This window comes from Sphaerodactylus townsendi, linkage group LG02, assembly GCF_021028975.2.
Source record: "Sphaerodactylus townsendi isolate TG3544 linkage group LG02, MPM_Stown_v2.3, whole genome shotgun sequence".
Classification (NCBI taxonomy): Eukaryota; Metazoa; Chordata; class Lepidosauria; order Squamata; family Sphaerodactylidae; genus Sphaerodactylus; species Sphaerodactylus townsendi.
Genome location: NC_059426.1, coordinates 81063 through 105211, shown reverse-complemented (window position 1 = coordinate 105211; position 24149 = coordinate 81063). Strand labels below are relative to the sequence as shown.

Below are 24149 nucleotides of genomic sequence, written 5' to 3'. Positions count from 1 at the left end.
TTTTGTTATTTTCCTGTGGCGGTAACAATAAGACAAACACTGCTCAGGTGCCCTTTTTGCATGACCTCCAGCGGGAGGCTGGCCTGGCCGCCGTCTCCCAAAACGGGGCTCCTGATAACAACAGAGATCGGCTGCACTTCGGAAAATGGTTTCGTGGGACTGCACTGATACCCGCCCTCCTCAGTCTCCATCCCCCAAATCTCCAGGAATTCCCCAACTAAAGTTGGCAACGCTGACGCTGGGTGGACTTGGGCCAGTCATTTTCTCTGAATAAGAAAAGTCCATTGGGTTGCCAACCCCGGGTGGGGAAATTCCTGGAGGTTTTTGGGGGGTGGAACCTGTGGCCCTCCAAAGTAGACGTCACATCCCCCTCCCCCCACCCGTTGTCTAGTTGGAATTCCGAGAGATTTCCAGCCCCCACCCCCACCGTAGCCACGCATGCGCACCCGTCGCCGCCCTCCTCAAGATGTCGCCGCCCACCGCGGCCCCTCCCAAGATGGCGGCGGGGCGTCCCCTTCCCGCCTCTTTTCCCTGTCAGACGGCGGCTCCTCCTACCCACCCGGGCGCCGCCTTCCGCCCTCGGTGTGTCGCGGCGGGGCTGCTGCTGCTGCTGCTGCTGCTGCTGCTGCTGCCGCCGGCGCCGGGAGAGGACGGGCGGGCGGCGGCGCTCAGGCGGAGGAGGCGCTGGTGCTGCCGGGGCATGGGGCGCGGGGCGGCGGCGGCGGCGGGGCCCCCGCTGCTGTACGGGGCGGTGGCGGCGCTGGTGTGGCTGGGCATCCGCGACGTGCTCTTCCTCTACGAGGAGAACCGCTGCAGCATGACCTACATGTTCGAGCATCCCGAGTACCTGGTGAGGGGCCGGCGCGGCGGGGGCCTGGCGGGGGGGGGGGGGGCTCCGCCCGGCCTCCCTCGGACGGCGGCTCCGACCCGGGGGTCGCGGCGGTCACGCTGAGCTGCTGCTGCTCCGGGAGGCTTGGGCGGGACTGCCTCCATCGGAAGGGGGGGGGTTGCAGAGAGGAGGGAGTCTATCCTGGAGGGTCCACTGCTCTGTACAGGGAAGCAGCACGGGGCGCGCAGACGTATTTGTGAATATACACACCGAGTATATGTGTAAACAGCACAGGTGGACACAAATACCTGTACGTGTGTGTATGTGCGTATGATAGAGATATGTAAGTAGCACCCGTGCGCACAAACATACGCACTTGTGTGGATATTTTATATGTGTGTGTGTGTACATACACACACCAAATGTTTATGTGTTGAAATACATACATGCTTGGGGGTAACAACCTGGCCAGACTGGGGCGCCTTAGACTGATGGATCTGTGGTGGATTTCTGCCTGCTGTTACTCTGGTAGCTCATTCATTTTGATAAGGGGGAACTGGACTAGGATTCCATAACTATTGTATCGGTTCCTCTTTGGAATTTACAAGGTTTGTGCCCACTGAAATCATATCCAAGAGTATATCCGTGGGCATTGAATGGGGAGATCTGCCCCTTTATCCAGGTTTTAGCTCGTGGCAGGGTTCAGCCCTGGTCTTGAAATCTGTTATGGCTCATTGTTGCAAGGTAAACCTGAAGGGGAAAATGCTTTTGATGGGTTCTAGCAAGTTAATTTTTCTTTCCCCTGCCAGGGGTTACACTTCTCATGTTTTTCCAGTCAGTCAGCTTTTCTTTTGAGAAATTAAACATAGGCGTTGCTGATTGGTATCTTTCTCATGTTAATTCCAGCCAAGTTAAACAGTGTTTTACGTCATGAGTGCTGAAGACATTTCTTTGCCTACATAATAGCTTGCCTTTTCCTAAAACAGCACACTGCTAACCTCTTTTCTCTTTCTGCCACCAGTGAGTTCTTAAATAGCCTGTTCCTATTGCACAGATTTTTCCGGGGGGACACGGCAAAGATGATCAGATGCAACAGATACAGTCTTTCCAGATTTAGGATTCTCTTTTCATTCCAAATAATAAAAGAGGACCCAGTATTTAGTATTTATTTATGCTGTCTTATATTTTTTTACCTTTGCTGTAACTACTGATTCATTTATAAAATTTATATGCTGCCTCTTCAGACACCTGCTTGACGTGGCTCACAAAGTAAAAATCATGTAAGAGTTATTTAAAAAATCTATAAAAATAAGGTATTGATATCAAGCATCTGTCGTGCTAGATGTAGACTATAAAATAATCAAAGATGGAATGTCTTGGCTAAAAGTCTGGATAAAAAGAAATGGTTTGGCCTTATGCTTGAAGGACAATAAGGTGCCTGGTGAACTTCAAGGGAAAGAGCATTCCAAAGGTGACGTGTAACCACTGGAAAATCCCTGTCTCTTGTTCCCACCTGCCCCAGTTCTGCCTGGCTTGGAAGAACTAGACCAGGGGTAGGGAACCTGCGGCTCTCCAGATGTTCAGGAACTACAATTCCCATCAGCCCCTACCAGCATGGCCAATTGGCCATGCTGACAGAGGCTGATGGGAATTGTAGTTCCTGAACATCTGGAGAGCCGCAGGTTCCCTACCCCTGAACTAGACTGTATAGGGAGAGGTAGCCCTTCAAATACCCTGATCCAACCATTTAGGGCTTGTCTGCCCTCTCTTTCATCTGTGTTTTCTTTTTACCACTCAAGGGGGAAAAGAGATTGTCAGTGTGATAAGATATTGCCCCACTGGAGGGACAGGACCTACTTTAAAAAGACTGATGCCGCCGGGCCAGGATTTCTGAACTTGTAGTAGAAACTATTTATTTTGATTTTATTAAATTTATATCCTGTCCTTTCCATCCAAAAACAGGCTCATGGTTGCTTACAATGTAAAATACCATATGGAAAAATTCACCTATTCATTTATAAAATCTCATTAGTTTAAATTACCTTGCCCCCAGCACTCATTAGTTTAAAATATCACACACATACCCCCAGTGCCATATTGCAGGTTTCTGGGTTGACCAGCCCAGGAAGATGAAATGAAACAGCACCAATCCCACCCAACCCAACTAAACCATATAATACTAATGACAATAGAAAAGTAGGGAAGGGGAAGGTTAAGGAAGGGTAGGGAAGGCTGGGGTTAGAGCTGAAAAAAACTATCTGCTTGAGGACAGCTGGGCACTTCTAGGACCAGGGACCCCCCAATAGATGATTTCCAGTACAGCACAGTGCCCTCTAGGGGTAATATTGAGGGAGATGGTCCCAGTCCCAGATCATTTAGGGCTTTCAGGATTTACACCAAAACTGTGAACTTGATCCAGTATTCAACTGGTAACCAGTGCCACTAGCACAGGCTGAATATGTGACCTTAAAGACATTTCTTTATTGCAAGGATGTAGGTAGGGTTTTTTTTTCCTCAGGTTCAATCCCCCCCATTCATGTCCGAAGCTCCGCCCACCCGTTTGTGGCTTTTAAAAACATTTTCAGTGTTTTTTGGTTTTTGGCCTTTAGGTGGCGCATTGTTTAGGCTAACAGCACCAAACTTTCAGGGATTGTTTGGGGGACTCTCCTGATGATATCACCCAGGTTTGGTGAGGTTTGGTTCAGGGGGTCCAAAGCTATGGACTCCCAAAGGGGGTGACCCATCCTCCATTGTTTCCAATGGGAGCTAATAGAAGATGGGGGCTACACCTTTGAGGGTCCATAACTTTGGACCCCCTGAACCAAACTTCACCAAACCTGGGTGGTATCATTAGGAGAGTCTCCTAAAGATACCCTAAAAGTTTGGTGCTGCTAGCTTAACAATTGCACCCCTGACAGCAGGCACCCCCCAAATTTCCCCAGATTCTTCTTTTAAATCCACCCCCTTTGGCATGGATTTAAAGGGAGAATATGAGGTCCTCAGTTTAGAAGAAGAAGAGTTGGGATTTATATCCTCCCTTTCTCTCCTGTAGGAGACTCAAAGAAGCTTACAATCTCCTTGACCTTCCCTCCTCACAACAAACACCCTGTGAGGTGGGTGGGGCTGAGAGAGCTCCAAAAAGCTGTGGCTAGCCCAAGGTCACCCAGCTGGCCTGTGTGGGAGTGCACAGGCTAATCTGAATTCCCCAGATAAGCCTCCACAGCTCAAGCGGCAGAGCAGGGAATCAAACCCGGTTCCTCCAGATTAGAATGCACCTGCTCTTAATCACTAAGCCACATTGAAAGTGATGCTGTTTCACGGTGGGGGATAATCCACCCTAAAACAGCATCACTTTCAATGTTGTTTAACTGGGGGCCCCAGATTCTCCCTTTAAGGTGGATTTAAAAGGAGAATTTGGGCTCTCTAGTTTAAACACTAGAGAGTGATGCTGTTTGGGGGTGGATTCCAGCGGCTGCCGGGGGAGGGGGGGCGCAAAACCCAGATTTTGCACCAGGCTCCATTTTCGCTCTATGGCTCTGCCCAGAGGGGAGGGCAGAAGGAACTGCCAGCTGCCGTCTGGGAGCCCAGCTGGTGGGGGGCAGGGGAGGGCAGGGCGGGGGAGTCTGCTGTCCCCGGCCTTGGAGAGCTGCTTTTATAAGCGCTAGGCCGGGGTCGGGACTTGGGGAGGTGTGGCCATGCCCTAGGGGTGGGTGGGGGTTTGGCCCCACCCCCAACCCCCCATAAAAAATCTATAGCTACGTCCCTGCTTTATTGTAATGGTGGAGGAAAGTTCCGTCACATACATGGCAGCCGATTTATGGGAACCTCTGAGGGCTTTCAGCGCAAGAGATGTTCGAAGGCGGTTTGCCCTTTGCCTACCCCTGTGTAGCAACCTTGGACTTGCTTGGTTGGCTCTCATCCAGGTGCAAAACAGAACTGACCCTGCTTAGCTTCCAAGATCTGATGTGATCAGGCTATCCTGGGCCGTCCAGATCAAGGCAGGAGACGCACAGAGGTAGTTTGCCATTGCCTGGACTTCTTTCACGGTCTCCCATCCAAGTACTAACCTGGGCTGACCCTGCTTAGCTTCCAAGATCTGATGTGATGGGCCATCCAGGTTAGGGCAGACACTATGATAGGGTGCTTTTTATAGGGTGGTATACTAATGACCAAGGTGCATGGGTGTTTGGAGGGTGCTACTGTTTTCTTATCCAAGCTGCTGATTAATTGCTGTTTAAAATGTGAAACTTGGAACCTGTAACCAACTTCATCCCTATAAAGCATCGCCAGCATTAAAGATGTCTGAGAAAAGGCACCCACGCACTCTTCCACACCTGACTTGGGTTGTAATTTAGGTGATGAAATCTGCTTTAGCCTTCAGCTCTTCACTTCATTTAGCCAGGTTTCACATGCAACATGTGTGGGTGTATCAGCTATACAGTTGTCTTTGCAGCAAGTTTAAAAGAGAAAACGGGGGATGGTTATCTGATAACTAAAGTTATTTTTTGTTTCCTCTAAAAAAATCACCTGTTTCTAAAAAAAAGAAGAGCAAATTCTTTGAGATAAAAGATGCCAAGATGTTTTAATAGAGAAAGAGTTAGTGTCTGTAATGCTGGAATTTTATTGAACATACAGGGGAAAATATAATATACCACTTAGATTGGAACTGCCCCAGTGACCTGGGTCGCCCAATCTGGTCAGATCGTGGGACCTAAACAAGGTCAGCCCTGGTTAGTATTTGGGTGGGGGATCACCAATGCAAGCACATGGTTGCTTCACAAAGGGAGGCACCGGCCAATCACCTTAGTTCATCTCTTGCCTTGAAAATCTTACAGAGGGTGCCGTGAGTTGCCTGTGCCTTAATGGCACTTTCTGCCGCTCCCATATTGGAACTAGTTGGGGAAACAGGTTTATTAAACAAATGAATTTTTTTATCATTATAACTTGAAGCTCTTCTTATGAATGTTGATACTTCATTTTTGAAATGAGGAGTGTGGGAACTCAGCTGTGGTGGGAGGAGAGGCTGTTGCTTCTCAGTGGAAAGGGACGCTCTATGCATGCTCTTCAGTACTCCCTCATAATTTACTTTATGTGCTCCTGGGCTGAGTCCTGGTACTGAAGTGTTTATTGGATTCAGTCCCTCCTCCTACTGAGAGTATTTTCTCAGTGTGGAAAGCGTTCCCAGGCTAGGTTATCAATGTTGACAGTTATGTGATGAAAATAGATTATTAAATAAAATGTGGCTAAATCCCTTGCTGTCTAAGTTTTCCATCTGTAATGTACTCATCTGGTTATATCTAAACTGAATTATGCAGTCATGAAATGTTGCTTTCTGGATCTCAAGTGCTGGTTCCTGTAGCTGGTAGATGTTTCAATCAACAACACGTGTGTGTGTGTGAATGGGTCAAGTCATGATTGACATGGTGACCTTGTAGGGGTTTCAAGGCAAGAGACATTCAGAGATGGTTTGCCATTGCCTGCCTCCACACCACAACCCTGGTGTTCCAAATTTTAACCAGGGCCTATCCTGCTTAGCTTCTGAGATCTGATGAGATCAGGTGAGTCTCTAGGGTTATCCAGGTCAGGGATGATAGTATAGGTGCCCACAGAAAGCAAAAGGCTATTTTGGAATCCTGCGTATTGGTTTGAAAAAGGCTGTGATGAGCCCTTAGCCAATGTTGGAAAGACTAATTGCTTGAGGTATTACCACAATAAGCAAAACCATTTAAGCAATTATCTTCTTTAGATAACATACAAGCATTGCTATGAGAGCAAGGGAGATCTCAATCAGTTTCAGTTTTGATAATAATTAGTCATGTTAATTTTGAATAGTAATGTACTCAGTAGTCAAGCTGCTAGCTACTCACTGAACATGCTATTTCTTAAAATACTACTTTAAAGTAAATTTTGTCACAGGAAAGCCACATGCCTGGAAAGAGAACATAATAGTGGTACAAGATCTCTTGGAATTAAAGGAAGAAGAGGAATTTGGATGTATACCTCACCTTTCTCTCCTGTAAGGGGTCTCAAAGTGGATTACAAAGTCTTTCCCTTCCTCTCCCCACAACAGGCCCCTTTGTGAGGTAGAGCTGAGAGAGAACTGTGAATGGCCCAAGGTCACTCAGCAGGTTTCCTGTGGAGGAGTGAGGAAACAAACCCTGTCCACCACATTAGAATCCATCTGCTCATGTGGAGGAGTGGGAAATCAAACCTGATTCACAAAAATTATAGTCCCTGCTCATGTGGTGGATTGGGGACTCAAAACACGATTCTCCAGTTTAGAGCCCGCCGTTCATGTGTAGGAGTGGGGAAATAAACCTTGTTCACCAGATTATTTATTTTATTTATTTATTTATTGTTTACATTTTTATACCGCCCCATCCCCTAGGGGCTCTGGGCGGTGTACAACAACTTAAAACACAATAAATAAGTTATTAAAATCTTTAAAACAGCGGTAACATTATACTGATAATAATAATAATAGGAATAATAGGAGGCGTCCGACCAACCCCATTTTTCATTAAATTTTCCCAGGGAAAAATTGGGGAGGAGGGAGGGTGGCGAGCCACAGTAGATGGTAGCCTAGATGGCGAACTGGCTGGGGCACCATTTCAGTGGCTGGTCCCTCCGAAGGCCCGGCGGAACAACTCCGTTTTACAGGCCCTGCGGAACTCATTGATGTCCCGCAGGGCCCGAACCGCCGGAGGGAGGGTGTTCCACCAGATTAGAGTCCACCGCTCATGTGGAGGAGCAGGGAATCAGACCCGCTTCTCCAGATTGCAGTTCACGTGGAGGAGTGGGGAGTCAAACCCATTTCTCCAGATTAGAGTCTGCCATCCTTAACGACTACACCATGCTGGCTCTCTAGTGAATTAATTATTAACGTAAGGACTTTTAAAGTGCTCCACATCTTGGTCACCCATACAACCTCCTCTAAGGAAGGCCGGTATTCTTTCCTGGCAAAAGGGGGCTGGAGAGTGGCAGAGTTTTTTTATTTTGTTTGAGTTTTGTTTTTCTTCAAACGAGTGAATCTCAGCCTGTGGGGTTGGCCCAGATGGGGATGTGTGCATGGCCCTTGGGAGATGCTGTCTGTCTTCCCCACTACCATGAGTTCCCTCCTGCTAACGGCACCTCAGTAATCATGGAGGATTTGTGGAAGCCTCTGTGAAATCTTGTTCTGTCACCTCCATGTGGTTTGGAAACGAGGGGATTCAGAAGGAGACGTCATTTTATTCTTCCTGTTTTTGGAAGATTCAGGCTGCCCTCAGTCAGAGCCAGAACCTTTTCAACTCTGTCTTTGTCAAATGGGATCAGGGCCCTGTAGGATTTACCTTAGTTCCGCAGGGTCTGCAAAACAGAAATGTTTCACCAGGCCGATGGTTAAGGACCACAGCGGTGTCCTACATAACTGGCCTCTTGCCCTTTCTCCTTCTGGATTGTTCCTCCCCTCATTGGGTATTTGTTCTATTGAGGCGCCATAATATTATTGTGTTCGATAAGCACTGTATGATTTTATTACATGATTTTATTATATGAATGACCGCTCTGAGCCCATTTTGATGGGGTGGGTGGGGGGGAGGGAAACAGTCGACAAATTTAATCAATAATAATAAGTCAAAGAGATTCTGTTCCTTGCATCTTCGGATCCCAGTGTGGGATTAGTATCTTGGTCCACAGTCTTTGTCTAAATGATTGAATGCAAGCAATTCTGCACATTCATATGTGGTGCAGAAGATTTGGGGGGGGGACAGAAATGGCGGGTGGGGTGGAGCTGAATTCAGAAGCGTTGAAAAAAAAACTACCAGTACATTGCACTGCATCAAGTTTTCAACATTACGGCTTTTGATAAGTTTATTTCATTGGGAAACAGGGAGAAACAGATGATTCAACTACTATCATTCATCTGCTTTTCATCTTAATTCCACATAGACCTGCATGCATGTTTTGGCCAACAGAACTTCGTTATTGCCAACAGTATCCTGAGGGTCAGAGTATGGGGCCATATTGAAAAATAAAATAAATGGAAGAGAATGAAATGACAAAGCTGAGAAGCCGCAGTGGCTCTTTGGATCTAGCAGAAGGCCCAAAGGCGAAGTGGCGTCGACTGGTAAACCACTGGCCGTTTTCTGATTGACCTTCTAATTGTGAGATTCTTGCCCAGAAATCTGAACTAGGTGAACCTTAAAGTATTTGTGGTGTTACACAACACTGTGTACTTGGAATTGCTTAGCACCTTCGCTTCCAAGAGTTCCTGAGTATGAAGTCAGGAACCACGTAAGATGACTACAGCCAACCCATCCCTGATCTAATTAGCCTACATTTTCTCCTACAAAGCAATCTGAGCTGCCCCATAAGCAGCTTAATTGACCCCGCCTTGTTCTTATGAATATACACATGTCGATATAAATCTGCCCTGGATGGCCCTCTCTCATCAGATCTCAGAAGCTAAGCAGGGTCAGCTCCGGTTAGGGTTTGGCTGGGAGACTACCAGGAAAGGCCAGGATTGCTGCACAGAGTCAGGCAACGGGGCAAACCACCTCTGCTCATCTCATGCTTTGAAAAACCCTACAGGGTAGCCGATAGCCGACTTTGATTCGGGAGTAAATAAGTGTGTGTGTGTGTGTGTGTGTGTGTGTGTGTCTATAAACCTACACCAGTCATCTATAAACCTACACCAGTCATCTCTCTGTGTTTCTTGCTGTCCAAAACAGATATGAAAAACTACAAATTGAATTGGGATGCTGCCGCTATGCATTAGCTGTGTACGTGCCGATATTACTGTAGTATCGGTTGTAATGAGGAAGATCTGTTGAGGAGATTTAAAGGGGAATATAAGATCTTTCTTTTTCAGAGCATGTAAAGAGATGCTAGTCGGGAACCCACAAAACCAGACAACGAGGCGTGTTCACAGCAGTGCGTGTAAAGTTTTGACCTCAGGGCAGAGAGGGAGGAGGACTTGTTGAAAGATCAAGATCAAGGTTTATATTTCCATGTTTCCACCTTCACTCTTTTGAACAGAGAAACCACATGAAGGTTTCACAAATGTTTGCAGCTTGCTCCATTTATTTATGAATTTTAAAAAATATAAAATACTTAACTGGACTATCCCTCAGTGGGTTTTATTCTTGTTAAAAGGGAACGTTCGTTGATGAGTTTAAGCATCAGAGACTAGTAACCTAAGCTACAGATCATCAAAGTTTTTGTTTCTATAAGGTTCGAAGTTGTGAGAATCCTGTGCTTCTGTTTGGGATATCTAGGGCAGAGGTGTCCAACTCTGGCGCCCCAGATGTTCATGGAGTACGATTCCCATGCTGGCAGGGGTTGATGGGAATTGTAGTCCATGAACATCTGGGGCACCAGAGTTGGACACCCCTGATCTAGGGTTTCTGACCCCCAGGTGGGGGCTGGTGATCTCTTGAACTACAGATGTGTCTAGAGTCCAGGCTCTGTTCTCCGGGAGCAAAGAACTTATTTGCAGAATGAACTTCGTGGCATTATATCACTCTGGGGTCCCCCCTCCCCAAACCCCGCCTACCCCAAGCTTCATCCCCAAATCTCCAGGAATTTCCCAGCCTGAAGTTGACAACATTATATATCTCCAACCAGTTGATGGGGTCACCAACAATATAACAACAACAATATTCCAACAATATAACAAAATACATAATAACAATAATAAATACATATGACTAAATAAGCTAATTCCAGAGGTGACTTGATAATACAGGCTATATAACTTCAAAAACCTAGGCAGCAGCATTAACAAAGATACAGCTAAATTCATACAATACCTAGTATCTTAAAAATAAATCAATACATACAATGGATCAGTAATTTAACAACATCATGTTACCGCCAGGAAAATATAAAAAATATTTTCCTAAGCCTATCGCTAGACTACACTGGCTAAGGATCAGAGCAAAGAGACCAGTGTCACCCAGAAGTCTCCATAGGGTCTGGAAAGGATGTGTATATGTGGTTGTTCCAATGTTTCACATCGTTTTCTTCCTGCTTTTATTTATTTTAAGACTTAGTGTAAGCCCCTCAGGGTTGAATTTATTGTTTGCCTAATGTTTATGCTTATGTCTTAGCTAGGTTTTCCAGTCGATTCAATTTTATTTTATTTATTTATTTTATTAAACTTATAGGCCGCCTTATCCCCGAGGGACTCAAGGCGGCTCACAATATGGCTGTTGAATCGAACAGCAAATCGACAGCGTAAAACACTAAAATCATTAAAACCTAAGCAGCAGTTTACAACGATAAAAGCTATAAATTAAACAACCCGATTTATGAAACAAAGTTGTTTAAAACAGGCGCCCAGTCGAAGGCCAAAAAGAAAAAGAAGGGGAGGAAGTAGGCAGGGCCTGCGATGGAATCTATAAATAAATCAGGCGCAGCCATAATAAGATGGAAACGGCAGCCTCAATTTCAGGTTTGATTACAGTTTCATTGTAGGGAGCGAAGTAGAGTCCCACAGCCAGCCTCTCAAAGGCCGGTGGAATAGCTCCATCTTGCAGGCCCTCTTGAGGAACTTGCGTTAAGGTCCCGCTTTAGGGCCAAGTGAGGTAGGGCATTCCACCAGGCAGGGGGGGGCTCCAGAGCAGTAAAGGCTCTGGCCGGGGTTGAGGCCAGCCATATCATCGCCAGGACCAGGGTCACCAGTAAATCTGCCGTTGCGGTAGCGCAACTTGACCTATGAGGGACATAAGGGGTGATCGCGGTCCCTCAGGTATGTGGGCCCCATGCGGCGTAAGGCCTTAAAGGTTAATACCAGCACCTTGAAAGCGATCCGAGGAGACTCCACGGGAAGCCAGTGCAGAGGCCCGGCACAGCACAGGGGTGATATGGTCTGAATAACCACCCACCTGTTAAAGCCGTCCCGCTACATTCTATGGACCAGCTTCAGCTTCTGGATCGGTCGCAAGGGAAGGCCTGCGTGAGGAAGCAAGATTACAATAATCCAGCCTCCCGAGGTGACCGTCATGGATCACAGTGGCCAGGTCGGACTGGGAGATAGGGAGCCAGCCGCCCGAGCCTGGCGAGAAGATGGAAACGCAACCTGGGTAACATGGGCCACCTGGCTCTCCATTGATAATGAAGAGTCCAGAAGCGGACCCCAGGCTGCTTGAGGCCAGGGATGTTAAGGTCAACATGACCCCCTCCAAAATAGGTGGCTGAAATTCCCTCGGTCTCTCCCCGGCCCAGCCAAAAGGACCTCCGTCTTCGTTGGATTAAGCTTTAACCTACTCTGTTTCAACCAACCAGCAGCAGACTCCCAAACAGTTGCTGTAGAGCTGCGGGAAGCGGTGAGGCCACTCCCCCTCCATCAACAGAATGAATAGGCTGGGTGTCATCCGCATATTGGTGACAGACCAGCCCAAAACTCCGCACCAGCTGAGCAAGGGGTAGCATGTAGATGTTAAATAAGGCCGGGGAAAGCAAGGCCCCTGAGGAGACCCCACAGTTAGGAAGTGGGGGCTCTGTGGAGAGGCCTCATCCCGCTACCATACCTGCTGGCCCGACCCTGGAGAAAGCTTGAGGCAATCCATTGAAGGACAGTGCCTCATATTCCAGAAGGCAGCCAGAAGCGGTCAAAGGTGAAGTGAGTCGACCGACGTCAAGCGACTGCTGTGAGATCGAGCAACACCAGCAGCGCCCGATCCGCCTCGGTCTGGCTGCATCGCGGAACATATCTGTGATAGCGATGAGCCGAGTCTCCGTCCATGCCCAGCATGGAAAAAGCCGGAGTTGGAAGGGATGTCGAAGCGCCGATGTGTCCTCAAAGAAAGCCCTGAAGCTGCTCCAACACCACTCTCTCAATTACCTTCCCGAGGAGCGACAAGTTTGAAGCGAGGCAGGTGAGTGGCCAGATCTCCAGGATCTACAGATGGTGCACTTTTCAAGAGTGGAAGGCGGACCTGCCTCCTTCCAACCCACCGGAAATACTCCTTGCTCCAAGGGAGCAGTTAGCTATATTCAACAGGTGGGGTCGTAACTCCTCCCGGCGAAGGCTTTAATCAACCAGGAGGGGCACGGATCCAGAAGGACAGGTAGTAAGGTCTAACAGCAGCTAGGAGCCCTGTCTAACTTATCGGACTCACAGAGTAGGGAAAGCCCGGTCCAAACTAGGACCCGAAGCCGGCGAAGGAGCCTCGAGTTCCATTACTGTATCAAATGTGGCCGGAAGGTCCGGCCGGAGAAGAGGCCTTTGACTTTATCTGAAAAAAGCTCTGGAATGCCTCACAGCCAATCGCCAATTGAGAATTTGTAGACCCCTCCACCAAAGAGGTGAGGGATCAAACAATCTGAAAAAGTTGTGCTGGGCGCGAGCTAGCAGATGTGAGGGAGGACAAGAAATGAGCATTCTTCGCCCTCCGTGTCGCCAACTCATAGGCTTTCATAAACGTCCTATAAGTTGTTCGCGTCCTTTCGTCACGGAGCTTCCTCCACACTCGCTCTAGCCATCTGAGTTCCCGCTTCATTTGGCGCAGCTCCTCGGTATACCAAGGGGCCCGCTGTAAGCGGGGGCGAGAGGGAAGCTTTGGGGAGCAATCTCCCTCGATGGCATCTAGAGCCTGGGATTCCTAGCCTGTCACCTGCTTCATCGAGGGTGCTAGGAGGTTGCGGGATCCCGCAGAGCATTCAGGAACCTATCTGGTTCTATAAGTCTCCTCAAGGGTGACATAAATAAGCCTCTTAGGACAGGGCTGGCGCTGCAAATTCACTCCGACTCTTCAGGGCAAAATGGTCGGACCATGGCACTCTGCTAACAGAGGATACTTACTCATATTCACTCTCACTTCAAAAACCTGTGCCCAAAGTGTGACCGGCCTCATGAGTGGCGCCAGTATGTAATAGGGAGAGTCCCAGCGTCGCCATGGATGACACCAGGTCCACTGCTGCTGAACATGAAGCGGTGTCCACATGGACGTTGAAATCCCCCAAGACAATAAGTCGGGGGAATCGCAACGTCCACTCGGCCACCGCCTCCAGAAGCCGTGGCAGGCCGTCACTGGGTGCGCTAGGGCGACCTGCATACCGGTGAGAACGGCCAACCTCTCCCTTGACAGCCACTCCAGTCCGGCACACTCAAACCCGGAAATTTGAGGGGCAGGGACTGCCCTGAAGGCGATAGACTCCCGGAGGAACATCGCCACACCTCCCCCCCAAGGTTTATTAATACTAGTTTAGGATATTCTTGTTCACATATATAAGGTGCTTTTTATCATACTGTAAGTTCTTTAGGATTGCATCTAATGTTTGAATTAGAAATGTTACTTTAGATATTTGTATCTTTTAGTAAAAGCAATAGCTTGTAGCATCTAATATTAAGACTCAAGGAAGTTAGTCCTGGAATTCAGGTTGGACCACCACCCGGTAAATCTCTTTAGCAAAAACAAAGACTCTTTTGGAATTACAAATTGAATCTGATGATGGCACCCCAGATGGCCCAGCTGTTGAAGAACGTGCCACGATCACCATTGGACCATTTGAACTTTCTTTTGTTGTGGGACTGAAGCCCGGGAGCCTCAGTGGCGTAGGAGGTTAAGAGCTCGTGTATCTAATCTGGAGGAATCGGGTTTGATTTCCAGCTCTGCCGCCTGAGCTGTGGAGGCTTATCTGGGGAATTCAGATTAGCCTGTGCACTCCCACACACGCCAGTTGGGTGACCTTGGGCTAGTCACAGCTTCTCGGAGCTCTCTCAGCCCCACCCACCTCACAGGGTGTTTGTTGTGAGGGGGGAAGGGCAAGGAGATTGTAAGCCCCTTTGAGTCTCCTGCAGGAGAGAAAGGGGGGATATAAATCCAAACTCTTCTTCTTCTTCTTCAAGGCATAACCCAAGGAAGCCACCCATCTGATAATCAGATGGCTGGGTGCGTTAACAGCCTCACCCAGTTTGATGAATGGACACTCTCCGCTCCCTGCTCCTGCGCTCTTGTGAAGACGCTTGACAGCGAGATCTCATGGTTCCATTCACAAAGTTGTAACTGTACCTTTCTTTTATGTGTTGATGTTTCCTTATTGTTGCAAGGTAAGGGGCCTGCCCCTTGCCCTCCTTTGATGTTGGTGTATAAAAGGTCCTGCGCTTGGCTACGGTGGCGCAATCCCCCTGCCTGAGCTGTATCAATCACTTTCAAATAAAAATATTCTGCTTTCAAAGAACACCGGCTTCCTGCGCCTCACTACATTGCCTGAACTAAGATCGCTTAATGTTACCCGAGCAGCAGCGGTAACAATCAGAGCATTAATACACAACAACCAATAGAAGTATATTGATACATCTCAATAATGTTATCAATATACAATATAAAACTTCGTAACAATATATAACCAATAAGCTACTTTAACAAGACAACCAATAACAATACAATATAAACAGTTTCAATAACTAAAAACTACCCTGAGAAACTAAACTACCCTATAACTGCTGCAAGAGTAATCTTATTGAATTACTTAGTACCTACACTACTCCAACTAACATAGGGAAAACTACAGTCCCTAACTAAATAGCCTAACTAATTCACTAACAATTCCTAATAGCCTATACACCTAATAGTAACCACACTTAAGAAGGGGCAACGAAACTGGCTATGTAGACGTTCAACACAAAAGGACAGCATCTCCTCTGATATTTTCGCCGCCAACCCAGTTGTTTAGTCCATCGTTGGCCACCCGCTGCGGGTCACCGCCAGCACAATATCCCAAAGGCACCCCCCAGTATATTCCACTCCACAGTGGGGGACTAGCAGATGGTCTTTGGGCGGGAGACTCTCGGATATTTGTTCCGGGGGCCCTGCCACTGCCCCCTCTCACCGCCATGTTCCAAACTCTGTCCGGGGAAGCTGCAATGCTGCAGGGGGGGTTCCCTGCCACCAATCCCCCTCTCCATCCAAGCATCCTCCTGGACGGTGCGGGCTTTATATTCTCCACTGTCTCGTCCCGATCTAATTCGGCTGGCCCCCACCCTGATTTTCGGCTGTGGTCGGATGCTGTCTCTGCCACCAACCCCCATCTCACCAATCCAGAGGTCTCTGCCACCCGCCTCCCCAAGTTCGTCCAGCTCACCCAGCTCGTCTAACTCATCCCGGTCTGGGAACCAGCCACCGCCGAGACGGGCCAACCACGGTATGACTGCGGTAGGAAGCAGTTTAGGTAAGTTTAGGATCTCCGCAGCTGAAGACTTTGGCTTGTTTAAGTGCTGTCTGTGAAAGTGTTTTATAGGTATCATATTGTGTTTTCTCTTTCCTCTTTTCTCCTGTTTTATGATGTCTTAAGGAATGAAAAGTTGGCCCACTACTCCAGTTTGCTTCCCCCCCCCCCCCCCGCAGCTGTATCTGTCTCAGAGACGCTCAGTGGCTCAGGAGCTCCTCGTGTCTCTTTGACCTGCCTCTGGCGCAGGAGGCCCCATCATGCTGCTTGTGGACACCATGTTGCCACCTCTCCTGGCACCCACCAGGAGCTTTTCAGAAAGTAGGTGGGGGCTGGCGAGGCTTTTGCCTAGTAAGGCTTTTCATTGGCCTTTGGGGAGTTGATTAGTTGTGCAACCAGTGTTTTGCAAGGCAGTGTGAAACCTTGTGAATTAGGAGAGACTCTAGCAGTGGAAGATATTTCTCAACAGAACTGGAGACTCCTTTAGTTCCCATCAAACCCATGTGCTTTCAATGGTCAGCATGAAGCTCTTATTGGAATTGAAACACTTATTTATTTATTTGGAAATATTTATACCCTGCCTTATACAAACATATCTGGGCACCTTACAGAGGTTCGGAATACAGTATAGTGTTAAAATAACCCCAACCCCCATTCCTCCACCCCACAGACCAGCAGCTGTCGAGTAGGTAGTAGAATTAGTAGAATTAGTAGAATCTATCATTAAAGATAAAATTATTAAACATGTAGAAAAGCAAGACCTGCTGAGGAAGAGTCAGCATGGCTTTTGTAGAGGCAAGTCCTGTCTTACAAACTTATTAGAGTTCTTTGAGGGTGTAAACAGGCATGTGGATAAGGGGGAACCAGTGGACATTGTCTACTTGGATTTCCAAAAGGCTTTTGACAAAGTTCCTCACCAGAGACTGTTGAGAAAACTCAGCAATGAAGGAATAAGAGGGGAAGTCCTCCTATGGATTAAAAACTAGTTGAGAAACAGGAAGCAAAGAGTGGGTGTAAATGGGAAATTCTCACAATGGAGAGATGTAGGGAGTGGTGTCCCCCAAGGATCCGTTTTGGGACCAGTGCTCTTTAACCTATTCATAAATGACCTGGAAGTAGGGTGCGGTAGCTGCAGGGCCAAGTTTGGTAGATGATACTCAAATTATGTAGGGTGGTGTCGAGAACCGCAAAGGATTGTGAAGAGCTCCAAGCGGACCTTTGATAAATTAGGTGAGTGGGCTAGGAAATGGCAAATGCAGTTCAATATAGCAAAATGTAAAGTGATGCACATAGGGGCAAAAGATCCAAACTTCACATACACGCTACAGGGGTCAGTGCTATCAGTCACAGACCAGGAAAGGGATTTGGGCGTCTTAGTTGATAGTTCCATGGGAATGTCAACTCAATGCATGGCAGCTGGGAAAAAGGCAAACTCTGTGCTGGGGATCATTAGGAAAGGAATTGAGAATGAAACTGCAAAGATTGTCATGCCCTTATATAAAGCCGTGGTGCGACCGCACTTGGAGTACTGTGTTCAGTTCTGGTCGCCACATCTCAAAAAGGATATCGAAGAGATAGAAAAAGTGCAGAGAAGGGCAAACAAGGATGATTGAGGGGACTTGAGCCTTCCTTATGAGGAGAGGCTGCAGCGTTTGGGACTCTTTAGTTTGGAGAGGAGACGTCTGAGGAGGGATATGATTGAAGTCTATAAAATTATGCATGGGGTAGAAAATGTTGACAGGGAGAAATTTTTCTCTCTTTCTCACAATACTAGAACCAGGGGGCATTCATTGAAAATGCTGGGGGGAAGAATTAGGACTAATAAAAGGAAACACTTCTTCACACAATGTGTGATTGGTGTTTGGAATATGCTGCCACAGGAGGTGGTGATGGCCACTAGCTTGGATAACTTTAAAAGGGACTTGGACAGATTTATGGAGGAGAAGTCGATTTATGGCTATCAATCTTGATCCTCTTTGATCTGAGATTGCAAATGCCTTAACAGTCAAGGTGCTCAGGAGCAACAGCCGCAGAAGGCCATTGCTTTCACATCCTGCATGTGAGCTCCCAAAGGCACCTGGTGGGCCACTGCAAGTAGCAGAGAGCTGGACTAGATGGACTCTGGTCTGATCCAGCTGGCTTGTTCTTATGTTCTTATGTTCTTATTTCTTGCCTCCCTGAGGTGAGGGTCAGGGTGAGGGTTAGGGTGAGGAAAAACCCAAGCAAGATGTCCTCCTAGCCTACCAGGAGAAGGATCCTTCACAGTAAGTATCCAATGGACCATTCTCTGCAATAGATGGCTTCCAGTGACTGTTAACTAAACAGGTTTTTTTCTCTTTTCCAGACTTTAGTGAGGATTAGTCTCCTCCATGTTGTTGTCTGGATCCCTCTTCCTGTAACTGTTTGTCCCTTTTCCAGTCCCTATGAAAGAGCTCGGAGAGCTGCCGCCTGTCTGAATGGTAACCATTTATGATGCCACTTCTGTGTTTCAGAAAGTAAAGCTGCCCAAGAGAATACTCAGACGTTACCCAGCTTATGAGCTGTATCTCTATGGGGAAGGAAGTTATGCTGAAGAAAACAGAAATCTGGTGTTAACAGGGATCCCAGTTCTCTTCCTTCCTGGCAATGCTGGCAGTTACAAACAAGGTGAGGTCCCGGAAGTAATCCTGGTTTCCTTTTTTGGTCGCTGATGGCATACTATTACAGAAAAGCCCTGATTAGTGCTTGGGTTGCTATGGAGAGCCAAGAGCCAGCCACCTCTGCTTGTCTCTTGTCTTGAGTAGTCCCAATAGTTAGTTGCCATTTGACAGAAATTTCAGCAGTGTTTTGCCCTGACTTGGTCGACTCAGGCCATCCTGATCTCATCAGAAGCTAAGTTGAATCAACCTTGATTAGTACTTGGATAGGAGGCCACCGAGGAAGTCTAGGGTTGCTATGAAGAGGCAAGTAAAGGCAAACCCTCTTTCCTTGAAAACCCCATGAAGGGTAGCCATTAGTTGGCTGCGACTTGGCGGCACTTTACGCCATCAGCCTTGCAGAAAAGGTTTGAATAACTGTTGCCTTGGAGATGAAGAGAATACTTTGTTGTAATATCAGAATGGGTTCTATTGCACATTTAGTTCTCATTTGTTATTGATGTTACTGGTTTTCTTTGTGCATGAAATCATATCACAGATCAGGGAATCTGACACATCAGCTGTACTCCTGAGACACAGCTTTCGTTTTTAAAAATATTCAATCAAGAAATGGCAGCCAGAAGGAATGTATTTACGCAGGATTGTTTTTGAAAGAAATTTATTTGGGTCATCCTTCAGGAGTGGGGTGGCTTGGGATGAAGGATATTCATATTATTAAATGTAGGATGGATTGCCAAACACTTTCTGAATGGAGGACAGTCGCTAGGAACAGTGCTATGAAAGTCTTTATGAGAGCATTGCTGTCCTGCTTTGAGATGGAATTGACTTAGAACTGTCTCTCACGTTTGAATATTACAGATTTGGAGGGAAATCACTCGTTTTGCTAGATAAATGTATTCATTCAAAGGAAGTTCTCAGGACAGAATATCCACTGCATGTGTACTGCTTCTTTAAATGGCACTGGAAGGGCAATACACACGCAGTGGATATTCTGTCCTGAGAACTCCTTTGACTATCAAGGTTACCTGGAGCACAGGTATCAGGCCCACCAGCTGAGTCCTCCCTGCTCACTGAGGTGCATGCACATCAAGTCCAGCGGTCCAGGCCTGCCTAGATGTATGTGTGTGTGGGGGGGGACAATTTCCTCCCCACATGACAAACTCTGTGTGCGCGTGCCCACAGAGAGATCTCTGAGTGCCACCTCTGGCACCTGTGCCATAGGTTCGCCACCACTGGTTTAGGGAGTGATAATTCAATTTTTATATAGTGATTGCATTTGAACTAAAATACATGAATGGAAAATTTGGGGTGTTGTGTGGTTTCTGGGTTGTATAGCCGTGTTCTAGTAGCATTTTCTTCTGACATTTCACCTGCATCTTTTGGCAGAATGATCTGGGAGCAGGTGTTTCTTTCCTGTGAATTTTTTTTTGGTGGTGGTGGCCGAGCCTTTTCAGGGTTGGTCTCCCCTTTCCAAGAGGTTCTTTCCTTCTGATGCGGGAGACCGTTTCTCCCTTATCTGCCTTTGGCAACTCATAAGCCTTTTGGATATAACCTCCTTAAGGAGAGCCTGTATTCTTCCCTGTCCCTGTCTCCATGGGAACGGGTGTTTGCAGGGGCAGACATGTGCTCTATCAAGCTCACTACAAATAAAAATGGGAGAATGGGGAGAAAATGGGTAGGGAAAGTATCTGAGGAAGGTATTGATTTCTGTGGTGGATGAAGGCTTTTTAACAAAGTGTTTAGCATTCTAGCAGCATATGCTAGTCCTTTTCCAGCACTTAGCAAGAAACCTTGTGAAAACAGCACAGCTTGTCTTCAAGCCAAGACCTGTGGTGCATATTAAGCATGACTTATTGCCGCCTGGTGTTTGATAACACCAAATTACGCAGCATTGTGTTCTCTGCCCATTTTAAGTCCTTGAGTATTTTTCTTCCCAAATCTTGGGGTGAGAACTTGCATCAAATTCTGGGGATTTTAAGGAAGCTCTTACTAATAATTAACAAGTATATTTTTTCCTATCAGTACGCTCGCTTGGGTCAATAGCGCTCAGAAAAGCCGAAGACCTCGACTTCAAATACCATTTCGATGTCTTCAGTGTTAACTTCAATGAGGAGCTAGTGGCTCTCTATGGGGGAAGTCTACACATGCAGACCAGATTTGTGCATGAGTGTATCAAAGTAATTCTTAACTTGTATAAGGTAAGAATTGAGAAGAGAAGAAGAAGAGTTTGGATTTATACCCCCCCCCCTTTCTCTCCTGTAAGGAGACTCAAGGGGGCTTACAATCTCCTTGCCCTTCCCCCACCCCCACACCAACAAGGTGGGTGGGGCTGAGAGAGCTCCAAAGACTTGCCCAAGATCACCCAGCTGGCATGTGTTGGAGTTCACAGGCTAATCTAGTTCACCAGATAATCCTCCACAGCTCAAGTGGCAGAACGGGGAATCAAACCCGGTTCTCCAGACTAGAGTCCACCTGCTCTTAACCACTATGCCACTGCTGCTCCTTAAGATAGTATGGATGTGTGTATATGTGTCAGGTGTGTTAAGTATCATCAAGTCGCTTCTGACTATGGTGACCCTGTGAATTAATGAATTACCTCATGGTAATATAGGCGAGACTGTGTGATTTCGTACATCTTCTCTGTATAAAGTCACATCCTTTTCCTTTAAGGGCCGAGGCTCTCCTCCGTCCAGCGTGGCTATTGTGGGCCATTCCATGGGTGGTCTTGTTGCCCGAGCGCTTCTGACTCTGAAAAACTTTAAGGCTGAACTCATCAATATCCTTGTTACTCAAGCCACACCTCATATTGCACCTGTGATGCCTTTAGACCAATATCTGACTGGTAAGTTTGATCCTAGGAGAGCAGCTCCTTTGTTTTGAACAACGGCATGTTAAAATATGTGTACACTTTTGGGTTAGGGTAAATTTTTGCAGCAGTTCTTGGGCCTGGAAATGTATCGCTATGGAAATGGTGTTAGCTTGATTTTCTATTCCCACCCTAAAGGCTCATAAACTTATGTCAAAAAAGAAGAAAGGGTGATCTTAAGTCTCAAAGTGGCTTAAAATCGCCTTCCCTTTCCCTGTCCTCACAGCAGACACCTTGTGAAGTAGGTGGGGCTGAGAGAGTTCTGAGAGAACTGTGACTGGCCCAAGGTCATCCAGCAGGCTTCATGTGGAGGAGTAGAGAAACACATCCAGTTCACCAGATTATAGTCTGCCATTCTGAAACACTACACCATGCTGGCTCCAAAAAAAAGGTACTAGGTAATTAAAATAATTCCTAAATTGTTATTGGAGGTCTTTAAATATTGTTTGGATACTGACTTGTCAGGGATCCCCCTACTGCATTGGCAGGGGGCTGGACTAGTTGACCTCGGTGATGAGTTCTGAGATTAAATAAATAAATAAATCTATAGGGAAGGCATATCACTCAAAAGCCCTCCATTGGCCTTTGCGTTTTGAACAGAAGCAAATATTATTTTGTTCAGAGGGTATTTGTGATTGATCTTAATGTTTTGTGGCGGGGCTGAGAACCAACCAGTCATTAAGGTAGATAGGGCTGGGTCGTTTCACTGCTCCATGCAGGAACATAGGTATAGATTTTTATGGGGGGGTTGGGGGGGCCAAACCCCCACCCACCCCTAGGGCATGGCCACACCTCCCCAAGCCCCATCCCCGGCCTAGCGCTTATAAAAGCAGCTGTAAGGAATTCCATAGAGCAGAAATAAAAGGCTTTTTTGGTTGAAAGACCGTTTATTCAGACATCTTAGAAAGCTCACGTACACGCCGTGACAGGAATGAAGTCTCCCGCCAGAACCACAGGTTATAAGCTTTTCCGTCCCATCCCCCTCCCGGGTTTCCCCAGTCCCATTCTCATGGGAACGGCATTCTCATCTCTTTCTGTGAGATAAGGCCTCTACCAGAGAAATAGCCGCCGCTTCTGGGCCGCCCATCGCCCGAGTCCTGGAATTCAGTCAAGGCCAAGCGGCTGTGCTGAGAATCAACACCATTGAAACCTTTACAGCAGCTCTCCAAGGCCGGGGATGGCAGACTCCCCCGCCCTGCCCTCCCCTGCCCCCCACCAGCTGGGCTCCCAGACGGCAGCTGGCTGGGCAGAGCCATAGAGGGAAAATGGAGCCTGGTGCAAAATCTGAGTTTTGCGCCCCGCCCCGCCCCGGCAGCTGCTGTGATGCTGGAATCCACCCCCAAACAGCATCACTTTCAATGGTGTTTAAACTAGAGAGCCCAAATTCTCCTTTTAAATCCACCTTGAAGGGAGAATCTGGGGTCCCCGGTTAAACAACATTGAAAGTGATGCTGTTTTGGGGTGAATTATCCCCCACCGTGAAACAGCATCACTTTCAATGTGGCTTAGTGATTAAGAGCAGGTGCATTCTAATCTGGAGGAACCGGGTTTGATTCCCTGCTCTGCCACTTGAGCTGTGGAGGCTTATCTGGGGAATTCAGATTAGCCTGTGCACTCCCACACAGGCCAGCTGGGTGACCTTGAGCTAGTCACAGCTTTTCAGAGCTCTCTCAGCCCCACCCACCTCACAGGGTGTTTGTTGTGAGGGGGAAAGGTCAAGGAGATTATAAACTCCTTTAAGTCTCCTACAGGAGAGAAAGGGAGGATATAAATCCCAACTCTTCTTCTTCTAAACTGAGGACCTCATATTCTCCCTTTAAATCCATGCAGAAGGGGGTGGATTTAAAAGAAGAATCTGGGGAAATTTGGGGGGTGCCTGCTGTCAGGGGTGCAATTGTTAAGCTAGCAGCACCAGGTTTGGGGAAATTTGGTTCAGGAGGTCTAAAGTTATGGACCCTCAAAGGTGTAGCCCCATTTCCTTTTACCTCCCATTGGAAACAATGGGGGATGGGGCACCCCCTTTGGAAGTCCATAGCTTTGGACCCCCTGGAGCAAACTTCACAAAACCTGGATGGTATCAATAAGAAACTCTCCTGATGATACCTGCCAGGTTTGGAGAAGTTTGGTTCAGGGTGTCCAAAGTTATGGACCCTCAAAAGTGTAGCCCCCCATCTTCTATTAGCTCCCATTGGAAACAATGGAGGATGGCGTCACCCCCTTTGGGAATCCATAACTTTGGACCCCCTGAACCAAACCTCACCAGACCTGGGTAATATCATCAGGAGATTCCCCCAAACAATCCCTGAAAGTTTGGTGCTGCCAGCTAGCCTAAACAATACACCCCCTGCAGGCCAAAAACCGAAAAACACTAAACATGTTTTAAAAACCCACAAATGGGTGGGTGGAGCTTCGGACATTAATGGGGCGGTTTGAACCCGAGAACCCCCCCTTGCCTAATTCCTTGGCTCTATGGGATAAAATTTAGATTCTTCTATTGTGTTTGAAAGGGTTTAAGGCAGTTCATCCCATGTTGCATTTTAGGAGTATAAGATGGAACTTCACCTTCTTAAAAGGTGAGGCGTTATTTGCTTCTGAACATTTTTTCTAGGTCAGCAGTCTCAAAGAGTCTTAACCATATTAAGGTGTGACTTAACGGTAGCAAAGT

General features: G+C 47.2%; 1 protein-coding gene across 1 annotated transcript in view; it reads left to right on the top strand.

Annotated features, from left to right (window-relative positions):
* The first annotated feature begins 553 nt into the window (after positions 1-553).
* Positions 554-24149, top strand: part of PGAP1 (post-GPI attachment to proteins inositol deacylase 1) — a 70420-nt gene continuing 46824 nt past the window's right edge. The window contains exons 1-4 of the mRNA XM_048486768.1: positions 554-850; positions 18475-18628; positions 20641-20816; positions 21289-21460. Of these exons, the coding sequence (XP_048342725.1) occupies positions 701-850; positions 18475-18628; positions 20641-20816; positions 21289-21460 (652 nt within the window). The 5' untranslated portion in view covers positions 554-700. The remainder of the gene's footprint in view (positions 851-18474; positions 18629-20640; positions 20817-21288; positions 21461-24149) is intronic.